This window comes from Carassius carassius, chromosome 22 (genome assembly GCF_963082965.1).
Source record: "Carassius carassius chromosome 22, fCarCar2.1, whole genome shotgun sequence".
Lineage (NCBI taxonomy): Eukaryota > Metazoa > Chordata > Actinopteri > Cypriniformes > Cyprinidae > Carassius > Carassius carassius.
In genome coordinates, this window is record NC_081776.1 from 17,482,475 (window position 1) to 17,496,835 (window position 14,361).

The following is a 14,361-nucleotide window of genomic DNA, read 5'->3' on the forward strand; positions in this document are numbered from 1 at the left end:
TGACAGTGAGTTAATAAAACGCTATAGATTAGATTGTGCAGGGATCATGTTTGTGACTGGTCTTATTAGAGACGTGCTAACATCTCAGACACAGCGCAGAAATGCCATAGTGCCTGAAATTAAAGTAATCACTACATTACGATATTTGGCAACTGGGAAAATGCAACAATGCAATGGTGATGATTTGGGTCTGTCACAACCTTCTGTAAGCAGAGTGATCACACAAACAATTACAGTACTTTCAGAACATCTTATTGTGTCGCAGTTCATTTAATTTCCACTGGACATTCCCACCTTGCAGGCTCAAAAAAACTGCATTTATAAATATAGCAGGCTTATAGGTGCGCACAAGAAGGGGGAATGAACCGTTAATAGTTTGTGCTATACTCTCCCATGTCTGCTTCTTGTCCCTTGCTGTGACACCCGGCCCGAATTTTCCTTTAAGAATGGCCTTGTGTTCATCCACTAACTGGGCTAACAGTTAACACTGTTCCTCTGTCCAGTTTGGCTTTCTCGCCCTTCTTGGTTTTGATTCCATGTTTGATACATTAAAACCAACATTCAAACCGCCACTTAAATAGGACAGCAATCACTGTAATTGGAAGGAGTGGAACAATTTTTATCATTCTAAGCCAATCAAATACCTTATAGGAAATTAAAAGCATGGTAAATAAAAAAAAAGATTTATATACACATATATAATGTGTGTGTGTGTGTGTGTGTGTGTGTGTGTGTGAGAGAGAGAGAGAGAACGGTCAAATAGGAAAAATTACGCATGTAAATTCAAAGTGAGAATTAGAATAGACCCTATACTTAAAATCACTCTTTTTTCCTTCTTGGACAACCAACCAATCACAGTCTTCAAAAGATTGTGTCATACATAGCAACAGGGTCAACCCCGCATCCTCACTAAGATGAAAGTTTTTGTCTTTTCCTTACTCAGAGTTGCTCTCAGATCGGTCCCGAATCGCTCTTAAGCTAAGACTCCTACATAAAAGTTTTTAAGCTAAATTAAGAGTTTTCTGAGAGGATTCTTAGAATCTTTATGAATACGGGCCATGTCTTATTAACATCTCAAGCTTTCCTTTTGCAGACTTATTGATTGTTTATTTTCCAATTCAGTAGAATAACTTTTGAACACAATTTTTAAATTATGCATCGTTTTAAAAAAAAATATATGGATTTTGAATAATTTCCACACACAAAAAAAATGCTAAATGTTTATCATTTATTATAGATTTTCATCTTTTAATATCTTGTTAGAATGCTGATAAGATCTTGGACATTTCTTGGCAGAAATCATGATAAAAAGTCAGTTTTGATGTGATGTGTATGTAGCAAAAAAAGAAAGAAAGAAAGAAAGAAAGAAAAGAGAAAGAAAATAATAAGCCTATTTAAACATATATTTTGAACATCTGGCAAACACAATCCATCAATGCTGTTTTACTTTATACTATTATAGTATAATATTATTATTATTATTTTGGTATGCATTTTGTCATTTATATTAATGTTTTATATTTTTTATTCAGATATTTAGTGAAAAGGGAAATATTTCTTTAGTTCACTAAAATCAAAGCTAACCAATTTTAAAATAGATGAACATTTCAGGGATAAGATACTATCAAACTACTTTTTTGCATGGCTTTTCACCACAAAAATAATCGTGATGACAAAAAATATTGATTTGAGATAAAACTGTTTTAAAATCATACCTTTTTATTATCTTATAATCCATTGAAGTGTAGAAAACAATCATCCTGCATGACAAGAAAGATGAACACATCAACAATATTACAGTATAATTAATACTGAAGTCCTCCGATATAATTTTCAGCACAATTGATAACTATAGCAGAGACACAAGATGGCAGCAGCTGCGTTTCAATTAAACCAAAGAGATTGCGTCTGTGACAGAACGAAACCAAATTCATCTGGGATTTAAACACAGGACAATGAAAGGAGATAAACTTTCAAAAATAAACTAATGTGTCAAGTCTAATGTAGTTTTGATATACATTTAACCAATTAGCAGGTTTTTACTGTAGCATTTGTATAATAGTTTTCTGCTAAAATTACAAGCATTTTCACTTTGCAGAAACACACAGGTGCACACTAGAGATGTTTTATGGCCATTTAAAAAAAAAAACCATCATAATAAATAAACAAAACAGAAACAGCACAACCTATTCAGAAACGCATGTCACATTATTGCATATAATTTCAATGCCATTCAAATAAAATGCAGTGACACACCTTTTATTGTAAATGGCAAACAGGCTGTTCATAAAATACATCATGTTCCCCTCAGTAAAGGTAGACTGTCGGCAGGGGTTGTACATTTATTATATTAGGACTAAATCATTGTAATAAATAGGGAATATAGAGAGAAATAAGAGGATTTGTAGAATGCAGTCAGGCAAACCAGAAATACACGATCTTTCAGCATGTGCATGAATGAAATTTTACTGGACCTTCTATAAACCATCTACTTTTTTTTCCCCAGGGCAAAGACGTAGCAATGAGAAAGCGGACCTTAAAGAATAAAGCAACTCTATAAATTACAGAAGAGAAGCTTCTTTCTGTCCCTCTTTTTCATTTTTATTGTCTGAAGGCAGGAAAGCATTGAAATTCTGGTTATTGATAAGCCACAGAATAGAAAAATAGAGATTATTAATGCCCACTTGGCTTCTGTGGAATGTGACAGTGCTAAGGGGTTGTATGTGATTGAAACTCCTTTCAAAAGAGATTGTTTTTCTTTTTTCCTTTATGGAAACACGTTTCTACATTTAACATATTTTATATCCAATAATAACAACAAAACCTTTTAAAATGTTTTTAAGATATAGTACCAATAAAAAAATAAAAAAATAAAATAAAATAAATAAAACGGTAACACTTTATTTTAGGATATCTTAACTAGGGGCTTATTAGCATGCATATTATTAGAATATTAGCCATTTATTAGTAGTAATTAATACATATTAATGCCTTATTCTACATCCCTAATCCCACCCAATACCTAAACTTAACAACTACCTTACTAACTATTAATAAGCAGCACATTAATAGTTAAAAGTCACAGTCAATAGTGAATGAGTGTTCCCTATTCTAAAGTGTTTCCAAAATACACAAATCAGATTATATATTTTATTTATTTGTTTGTTTATTTACTTTTAACAGTCTTGTGTTGTTCTGGCATCTCTCTCTCTCTCCCTCTCTCTCTCTCTCTCTTTTTCAAAGATTGTCTTTGTCATATAATGAGTATTCGGGCTGTCAAGCAAAATGACAAAAATAAAATAAATAAATAAATAAATACATTTTTCCAATTTTATATTTATTTTTTTCTTAATTGATTGCTATACATGTTATTGAATTTGCTATTTTTGCACTCTTAGAAATATTGTAATATTATAATAATAATATTGTAAGTTAATGCCTGTCCATTTAGTTAATACAGTAGTTATGCACTCAGATTAAAGTTTTAATAGTGCTAACTTTCTCTCTCTCTCTCTCTCTGTCCCCTAACTCCCTCCTACTATCTACTATATTTATTTCTTTTTCATCAAACAGAAATCCACACAAGGGCCTCCAGTTTCTCATCTCCCGTGGGTTCATTCCAGATACGCCTATAGGTGTGGCACACTTCCTGCTTCAGAGGAAGGGGCTGAGTCGACAGATGATCGGCGAGTTTCTTGGCAACAGCAAGAAGCCGTTTAACAGAGATGTGTTAGAGTGAGTATTTGAAAATCCCTACCAGAATACATAGCTTGAAGAAGAGTAACGAGAGCCTGTAACTGTGTGCAAAAAAGAGAACAATACCATAAAAGAGAGCATATTTACACTTTTAAATTGAAGCATTTTTGTGTTGTTTTTGTTTTCTTTTCCTCTGTGGATTTCGGTATTCGTGGCATCTTTTAATGAGATCTTCTTTGGCTGCTGAGCTCCTGCAGTCTAACTGCAGAGCTTTGCACTTGGAAATCATACACTCTTGAGACCTCTTAGATGAGTCAGTGTGTGCATGTGTGTGTGTGTGTGTGTATACAATGCAGAACATATGAGGTTTTTGAAGTGATGTATCTTCTAAGCCTTAAACGGATAGTTCACCCAAAATTTAAAAGTCTGTCATCATTTACACACCACCATCAACTGTTTGGTCACCCACTTTCTTCAAGATATCATTCTTTAAGTTTAACAGAAGAAAGAAACATACAGGTTTGGAACAATTTCAGGGTGAGTAAATGATGAGATAATTTTCAGAATTATCCCTTTAAATCAGGGGTGCCCAACCCTGCTCCCGGCGATCGACTGTCCTGCAAAGTTTGGCTCCAACCCTAATCAAACACATCTGCCTTTAATTTTTAAGTGAGCCTGAAGACCTTAATTAGTTGCTTAAATTAATAAATAACATGAATTAATAAATAACAAGCACTAATATAAATTTGTCTGCAATTAAGTTATGTCTGTTTTAGATACAAGAATAATACACTTCGTGGTTCAGAGAAAAAAAAAAATAAATAATAATAATAATTAGAATAAAACAGACCAATAGCATACAAACTTTAGAAGTAAATAAAGAACTCATCCAGGACATATATGGGACATTTGGGAGCTTTAATATATCCCATAGAACCCTGAAAAGGTCTTTTTCAAATACTTTCCAGAAAGCTTTATAATGCTGTGGTAATCCATCAATCCCTGGTGCTTATACTATTCTTTCTGTTCTGCCCAACATTTCCAGAAAAGCTAGATTTTTTTTCCCTCAAAGGTCAAGGTGTGTAGGCTTAGTCTTAAAATGTCAGTAAAATAAAAGAGTTTCTTAAAGTTATATGTGCGGTGATACAGTGATGATCACACAGAGAGAGAGAGAGAGAGAGAGAGAGAGAGAGAGAGAGATGCTCATATGAATATTATCACACATACATTATCATACCTGATTGGTTCAGTAGCTGAATAGCTTAAAGGCTTACACTCCCACCACAAACCTATTTACCTCACAAATTAATTTTCTTAAATGTAATACATTTAATTTGTAGTGCATCAATATGTGTGACATCAATAATTGTATGTAATTACATGCACTCTCTCTCTCTCTATCTGGCCCCACCCCTCTCTTCTGGGTAGTCAGTGTGTTAAAAACCTATGTTTTTGCTTAAAAGGCTTCTTTTGGGCTGTTTTCTTTACGTGCGTTCAATACAAATTCAACAAACTTCTTCAAGCCAGGGGAAAATCTCCCTAATTCCCCAACAGTCTTTCACCTTGTTACACCTAAAAATGCATTTATCAGCTCCAGGAAGCCACAATAGGCAAAATTTGACAAAGGTGCCGGCTACATATAATTTTAAATGATTAATCTCCAGTTTTTCACTTTCATGCATATCAGACACTTTTCTGAAGTTAATAAACTCTAAAATCTAACTTGTTCTGCTTTACTAAGAAATATTAAGGTGAAACAAAAGGGAGCACATGGTATTTACTAATTTCATTCTCCAGAGAGCTTTACATTTACATGAAAAATTGGTGATTTGGAAATATTACAACACTACTACCAAGAAAATTAATTTTTATTTTGAACATTAATAAGCCATTTTACAATAAACATTTATACAAAATTAAGCATAAAATAGAAACTGACTTAAAAGACTTACTGTTGATTTAAGATGTGAGCTATGAGATGCAGCACAACAAATTCAAAACTCCCTGCTGTAGCCAAAAACTGAATATTATGAATATTTCATGGCAGTATAATAAATGGACACCTATATTTTGATTTCCCTCAAGTCAAGTCAAACCTTTGCATATTAGAACAAATGTCTTTTATTAAATTTGCTTTGGTGCACACACACACACACACACACACATAGAAAAAAGACATACTTCTTTAAAAATAGCATCACATATACAGTAGATTCCTTTTTTTGGACTCAGATGGCATTGTTCTTCAGTCAAGCATTGTTCTTCAGTGGCTTGCTTCTTATTTGGTCAGGCAGAGCATATATTCCCAATATCCCCAAATTACAACAGAGCAAACACTCCATGCACCTCTCTCTAGAGGGAAAGAGCCAGTATTGCCCAAACAAAGTTAAATGCCATAGCTCCTTGTCAAAGTCATGCAAAGCAAAACATTGAAACCCATTTAATATAAGAATAAAGCCCAAAGTATACTGAATGTTTGCATACAGTGCACGTGATGCAAATTTCGTCAGTAGAATAGTACACACATTCGCAGTCGGTTTGCACAGCATGAGACAAGGGTTTGCTGTGTTGTTTGTTTTCACTGAAACATAGCTAAATGTCAGCATCTCAGACTCCGCTACTCAGTTGCAAGAACATGCCTGCTACCGAAGTGGACAGAGACACAGCACTGTAAGGCTTGCGGGGGTTTAACAATGTTGTTGTAGTGACAAAACACTGTTCATCGCTGGTGGAGTTTATGTTTGTAAAGTGTCGACCGTTCTATCTGCCGTGGGAGTTCATGGCCATTGTTATTGTCACAGTTTACACCCCCCCCCCCCCCCCCCCCCGTGTGCTAATGTGAAGGATGCGCTTTGCAAGCTTTACAGCATCATCAGCGAACAACAAAAAAATAACCCCGAAAGTGTTTTCCCATGCAAGGCTGTGGGTCTTGACGACATACCTGGCCATGTACTTAGAGACTGTGCTGCACAGCTGACAGATGTCCTAACAGATGTCTTCAACACCACATTGAGCCAGGCAGTCATCCCCACATGTCTCAAATCCACAACAATCATACCGGTACCAAAAAAATCACCTGCGTCCTGTCTAAAGGACTACGGTCCCATAGCACTGACTCCAATCATGATGAAGTGCTTTGAGAGGTTAGTCGTCCAAAACATCAAAACCAGCCTCCCCAACACACTCCATCCACTCCAGTTGTTGCATACCATCCAAACCCTTGTACAGACGATGGAATTTACTCCACCTTCCACCTGGCTCTTACCCACCTAGAAAATAAAGACTCAAATGTCAGAATGCTGTTCATCAACTTCAGCTCAGCATTCAACACAATAATACCACAACAGCTCATTAATAAAATAAACCTGCTGGGACTATTCCCTCTGTAATTGGATCCTGGAATTTCTAACTGGAAGAACTCAGTCAGTCCATGTTGGCCACAACACTTTGAGCACTACCACACTGAGCACAGGTGCTCCACAAGGCTGTAAGCTCAGCCCACTTCTCAGTATGCTGCTGACTCATGACTGCACTGCCAAGTTCAGCTCCAATCACATCAAGTTTGCGGATGACACAATGGTGATAGGTATCATCAGCAACAACAATGAAACACATTACAGAGAGGAAGTGGCAAAGCTGGCTGAATGGTGTGGTACTAACAACCTGTCCCTCAACATGGAGAAGACAAAGGAGGTTGTGATGGACTTCAGGAGAAACTCCTTTGACCACTGTAGTAAGTTCGTGTGGGAAAGGAAGAGGACAAAGGGGTCGGCAGGACTGCTGACGTATTTATTAAACAGAAAATAACTTAAACTTTGCAAACACCAAATGGTGACTTCTATTCTGACACGCTGTCACAGCACTTCCGATTTACTCCTTCCGGTTTCGTTTCCGGCTTCGCGTCAGCAGTCCGTCTCTCTCTCCCTTGCTTCCGTCTCCCCTGGCGTTTTATACTCTCTCCACGACAATTACTGGAACAAGAAACAGGTGATGATAATTTCTGCCCAAACCACTCACTTACCGCTCGTCTCCTGATTCTCTCTCCCGCTGCAGACTTCGCTAAACCACGCCCCCCCTGCCACATACCCTGCATGCCCTGCCATCCGGCCTGCAGCCCCCCCCCCCCCATTTCTGGAGAGGAAGTCGGCCACCGCCATCTGAACACCCGGCCTGTGGAACACCTTGAACTTAAACGGCTGAAGAGCTAGATACCAACGAGTGATCCGCGCGTTGGTATCCTTCATGCGGTGGAGCCACTGCAGCGGAGCGTGGTCCGAACAGAGGGTGAACTCCCGTCCCAGGAGATAATAGCGGAGGGTGAGGACGGCCCACCTGATGGCAAGGCACTCTTTCTCTATGGTGCTGTACTTAGCCTCCGTCTTTGAGAGCTTCCGGCTAATGTACAGCACCGGCCGTTCCTCCCCCTCTATCTCCTGGGACAGGACTGCCCCCAGCCCCCTTTCCGACGCGTCTGTCTGCAACAGGAAAGGGAGAGAAAAATCAGGAGAGTGTAACAACGGCCCGCCACATAGAGCCGCCTTGACCTGGGTAAAGGCCTGCTGACACGGCTCCGTCCACTCGACCGTATCTGGCACCTCCTTTTTAGTAAGGTCAGCATGGGGCCGCAGAATCTTATCCATGAGGCGCTGAAAGGTAGCAGGTGCCCCGAACAAGCCAAACGGAAGGGTAACAAATTGGTGTAAACCAAACGGCATTGTGAAAGCTGTTTTTTCTTTGGATAAGGGAGACAAGGGGATCTGCCAATAGCCCTTTGTTAAGTCCAATGTCGAATAAAAGCGAGCCGTGCCTAGCCGATCAAGCAACTCGTCAACTCGCGGCATTGGATACGCGTCGAATTTCGACACAGCATTCACCTTGCGATAATCCACACAGAACCGGACGGAGCCGTCCGTTTTCGGAACTAAAACTATCGGGCTCGCCCAGTTACTGTTGGATTCTTCTATTACCCCCATGTCAAGCTTAGCACCTAATTCAGCCTGAACTACTTTTTTCTTGTGCTCAGGTAAGCGATACGGCCGGCTGCGAACTACCACGCCCGGCTCGGTCTCGATATGGTGCTGAATCAGGTTAGTACGGCCCGGTAGGGGCGAATTCGGCAAATTCTGCCTGTAACTTCGTTAAATCTGTGAGTTGGGACGACGAGAGGTGATCTCCACCTGGAGCCAGGGCGAGGGATTGTGGTTTGATATTCGCCTCTGGACCGAGATCATCCTCCCCTCCAATCACCGTTGCCAACATCACTGATTCCGCCTCATTCCATTTTTTAAGGAGGTTGAGGTGGTAAATTTGACAGGCCCCGTTCCTATCGGACTGTATTACCTCATAATCGAGATCTCCGACTTGTCGTGCGACCTCAAACGGTCCCTGCCACTTAGCCATTAATTTAGAGCTCGACGTTGGGAGTAATACAAGTACTTTCTCTCCCGGTGCAAATTTGCGTAACCTAGTTCCCCTGTTATACAGCTGGCTCTGGCGGTCCTGGGCTTGTAACAAATTCTCCATTGATAGCCGCCCCAATGTGTGGAGTTTTGTTCTCAAGTCCAGCACGTATTGAATTTCGTTTTTGCCCTGAGAGGGTCCCCCCTCCCAAGTTTCTCTCAGGACGTCAAGCACCCCCCGGGGCTGGCGCCCATAGAGAAGCTCGAAGGGGGAAAACCCGTGGAGGCTTGCGGGACCTCTCGCACAGCGAATAACAAGGGCTCTAGCCACCTATCCCAATTTTTGGCGTCTTCGTGAACGAACTTACGGATCATGGATTTAAGAGTGCGATTAAATCGTTCGACTAGACCGTCGGTTTGTGGGTGATAGACGCTAGTTCGAATCGATTTAATGCCCAACAACCCGTACAGTTCGCGTAGCGTACGTGACATAAACGCCGTGCCTTGATCGGTGAGGATTTCTTTTGGAACCCCCACCCGGGAGATAAGACGAAACAGGGCATCCGCAACACTTTTAGCGGAAATGTTGCGGAGGGCCACTGCTTCAGGATATCGTGTTGCATAATCAACTATGACTAATGGAAAGCGATGTCCTCGTGCCGATCGCTCTAATGGCCCGATGAGGTCCATTCCAATTCTTTCGAAGGGGACCTGCATTAAGGGAAGAGGGCGCAAAGGCGCCTTTGGGGCGGCCGGTGGGTTCACCAACTGACATTCCGGACAAGACGCGCACCACCTGCGCACGTTGTCATGAATGCCCGGCCAAAAGAAATGGGTCATGAGGCGATTTAGTGTTGCGGCTTGTCCCAAATGGCCCGCCATAGGATTAGAATGAGCCGCACTCAAAGCATTTCCCTGCGGCCCTTTGGAATTAACAACTGGGTTGTATTTACTTTTGTCCGAGCATCTTGGGTCACTCGATACAACCGGTCTTTTAAGATGGCAAAATATGGATAGGAGAGCGGGAGGGCAGGTTGAAGAGACTGGCCATCGATGGCGCGGACCTGTTGAAACGCATGTTTTAGTGTCTCATCCTAAGACTGCTCCAGAGGAAAGTCATCACGCTCCGAGAGAATCAGTCTCTCGATTTCGTTCGGTTCCCCTGAAGCAGAACCCAGCGGTCCTGGCTCAGTTTCCCCCACCTGTACCCGCGCGGTCTCCTTCCGCGCCTTATTTCCCCAAGAGGCATCCGCACATAACGACCCCAATAAAACCGTAAACGCGGGCCAATTCGTTCCCAAAATTATCGGATGCCGGAGGTGGGGACTAACCGCCACCTCCACACTATGCTTTTGTCCCCGGAATTGAATTATAATTGGGAGGACCGGATACTCCACCACATCCCCGTGTACGCACCGCACCTTAACCACGCGGCTTGTATCCAATGCCCCTGGTTGAATCAGGCTTTGATGGATTGAGGTTTGGTTGCATCCTGAATCCACCAAGGCCGGATATGTACCCCCCTTGATACTCACAGGTATTTGGTACTCGCCAGCCTGACCGGGGGTGACCTGTGGGACGTCCGGGACCCGGATCATCGTCCCCACCTCCATCACTGGACACCTGTCCACGAAATGCTCCGGGTCCCCGCAACGCCAACAGGCCAGCCCAGACCTACCCGCCGCCCCAGTGGCAGGGAGTGGATTGGAGAATTGGCGCGGAGAGAGCGGAGAAACAGAAGCACTGTTTGACCGGCCTCGCCCAAGTCCAGGGACCGGAAGCGCTGGCGATGTTGCTCTGGCGACCGGCCGACCCGCTGGATGATGGCCCTCTTCAGGTCGTTGAAGACCAGGAGGTTCGCCACCGGAAGTTGTTGGGCGGCCACCTGGGCCTCGCCTGAGAGCAGGGGAATGAGGCGCACCGGCCACTGCTCGCGGGGCCACCCGCAGGCCTCCGCCGATTTCTCGAACAGCTCCAGGAAGGCCTCCGGATCGTCCTGGGCCCCCATCTTGTGCAGTGGCAGGTGGAAGGGGGCGGCGGGCGGCCCGGCGGCCCGGCGGCCTCGGCGCGAACCTCCCGATCAATCCAGCTCCGGAACCTCTCGCGGTCCTCCTGCTGGGCCTGACAATGGCCTGGAATCGTCTCTCCTGATCGGTCCTCAGGTCCAGCAGGGCCTGGTGTTGTTCGCGGTGCAGGACCGCGAGGGAAGCGATAACATCCGCAAGCGGCGTGGAGGACAGGCTTTGCATGGCGGCGGCGGCGGTACTACTTCCTTCCCGGGTTTCGGCACCAGTGTAGTAAGTTCGTGTGGGCAAGGAAGAGGACAAAGGGGTCGGCAGGACTGCTGACGTATTTATTAAACAGAAAATAACTTAAACTTTGCAAACACCAAATGGTGACTTCTATTCTGACACGCTGTCACAGCACTTCCGATTTACTCCTTCCGGTTTCGTTTCCGGCTTCGCGTCAGCAGGCCGTCTCTCTCTCCCTTGCTTCCGTCTCCCCTGGCGTTTTATACTCTCTCCACGCCAATTACTGGAACAAGAAACAGGTGATGATAATTTCTGCCCAAACCACTCACTTACCGCTCGTCTTCTGATTCTCTCTCCCGCTGCAGACTTCGCTAAACCACGCCCCCCCGCCACAACCACCTTCCACTGACCATCGACAGCTTGACTGTGGATAAAGTCAGCAGCACTAAATTCCAGGGGGTGTACATCACAGAGGATGATCATCCCACCCACAGTCTCTTCCAACTCCTACCATCAGGAAGATGGTTTCGGAGCATTAGATTCTGCTCCGCCAGACTGCTCAACAGCTCCCCCAGGCTTTGAGAGCCCTGAACTCAAATCACCTCACCCTCCTCTGAAACCCCACACAAACCCCCTACCTCCTGAAACATGGACCATTTCACCTCTTCAGCTCACGCCCCCAAACACCCCCCAACTTAACCACATCACAGAAAAACTGTCTGAAACTTTATATTTTTGTGCAATTCAAATCTATTTTGTGAAACTCTATGCGCACTAGACACTCTTCACACACACTGCTGTATGTGCATAATCCCACAAAAGTAATATGTGTGTTTACATGCTCATGCACTACAAATCATCTTGCACTGTGTAGCCGCACTGGGTATTACATTAAATTTAGCTCAAATGATATATGATAGGGAACTTTTATAATTAATCAGGAATATGTTTAATACATATCTCATATGACGGTTACATTAAAAATTATTGAAGAGTATTACGAGGTAAAATCATTTCATTCTCCGTCCATAAAAAGAAAACAGAAAAACAAGAAGAAATCAGACTAGAAAATAAAATAAAAGAACTTGAAATATTACATGCAAATAACCAAACAGAAGTAGTATATAATGAATTAAGAAAATAAAAAAGTTCCTACTAAACAAAATCATAAATAAAAAACTAAATTTCTAATTCATAGACTCCGTCAAGAAACCTACCATCATAGCAACAACTCTAGTAAATATTTGGCCAATCAGATAAAAAGAAACAGAGAAAAGGTAACAATTGCAACTATTAAGGACTCCTATTAAGGAAGCCTACCAACTCTCCACAAGAAATAAATACAATATTTTGAAACTTCTATGCCAAACTTTATTCATCGGATAATAACACAAGACAAGATGATATTAATTTATTTTTCAATAATATTTAACTCCCAAAACTTAACACCGAACAAATCAGCGCACTGGATAGTCCAATCATAGAAAAAGAACTCCATATCGCCCTGAGTCGAATGCCTAACAATAAAGCACCAGGACCTGATGGCTTTGCTGCTGAGTTCTATAAACATTTCTGGTCCATTCTATCTCCATTATTCATCAGAGCAATAAAGGAAATAAAAGAAAATTCAAGATTACCAGTGCACATGAATACAGCCACTATTTCACTTATTCCTAAACCTAATAAAGATCCAACCCTTCCATCAAACAACCGTCCTATATCTCTCATCAACGTAGACATTAAAATAATCAGTAAAGTTCTTGCACATAGAATTGAAAAAATTATCCCACTCATAATCCACCCGGATCAGACTGGTTTTATTAAAGGTAGGCAGGCATCCAACAACACACGCAGATTATACGATTTAATCCATTATTCATCACTACAACAGGAAAATAACATTATAGTCACTTTAGATGCGGAAAAAGCTTTTGACAGAGTCAATTGGAACTTTTTATTCACCACATTACAAAAATTTGGTTTTGGTGAGTCGTTTATTAATTGGATTAAAATTATATACACAGCACCTTCTGCCACAGTCACAACCAATGGACTAACATCACAAAGCTTCACACTGCACAGGGGGACTAGGCAAGGATGCCCACTCTCTCCTTCTTTATTCACCATCTTCATTGAACCCTTAGCAGCAGCCATGCGTCAGAACCCACTCATCAGAGGAATCCACACACCCCAAACACAACACAAGATTAGTTTATATGCTGATGACATTTTACTCTTTTTGCAAAATCCTCAATCATCTCTGCAAGAAATAACTAAAACCATTGATCTATACTCTACAATATCAGATTATGCAATTAATTGGAATAAATCTTCAATTCTTCTGCTACATCAAACTAAATGGGATGTTGTAGCCCAGGTATCACCCATTCCTCTATGCACAGGCCACATCACTTATTTAGGCGTTAAGGTTTCCTCCAGGCTGCCAGAGCTGACTGGACTCAACTTCACTCCTCTACTGAAAACATTAGAAGACGACCTTCACCGCTGGCACAACTTACCACTCTCCATCCAGGGCAGAATAGCTATAATCAAAATGACAGTACTTCCAAAAATAAACTATTTTTTCTCAATGATCCCAACCCAACCTTCTCTCAATTGGTTCAAATCTTTAGACTCCATCATTATCCGATTCTACTGGAAAAATAAACCACCCCGGATAAAATTAAGCACTTTACAAAAACCCAAATCCTTAGGAGGATTAGAAGCACCACATTTTTACCATTACTCACTAGCAAACCAACTTCAATACATATATAAATGGACTCACCCCACTTAGTCAGACATGGCTACATGGCTAGACATAGAACAATCACTCTGCGAAAAATTGCACATATCAGACATCCCATTTCTTAGTCAGTCCATTAAACACCACCCATGTTTCAAATCATTGACAATAGCCTCTGCTCTGACAGCCTGGTGGAAATATCATCACATCACAAACTCCAATCAGGCCCCATCTGAACTCACCCCACTCTGGAATAACTCTGATTTCA

At 41.8% G+C, this 14,361-nt stretch overlaps 1 protein-coding gene across 3 annotated transcripts in view; it reads left to right on the forward strand.

Moving 5' to 3' along the window:
- iqsec3a (IQ motif and Sec7 domain ArfGEF 3a) overlaps positions 1-14,361 on the forward strand; it is a 221,456-nt gene that overhangs the window by 121,250 nt on the left and 85,845 nt on the right. For all 3 annotated transcript variants that reach the window (XM_059505523.1, XM_059505522.1, XM_059505524.1), the window contains one exon: positions 3,574-3,735. In XM_059505523.1, the coding sequence (XP_059361506.1) occupies positions 3,574-3,735 (162 nt within the window). The remainder of the gene's footprint in view (positions 1-3,573; positions 3,736-14,361) is intronic.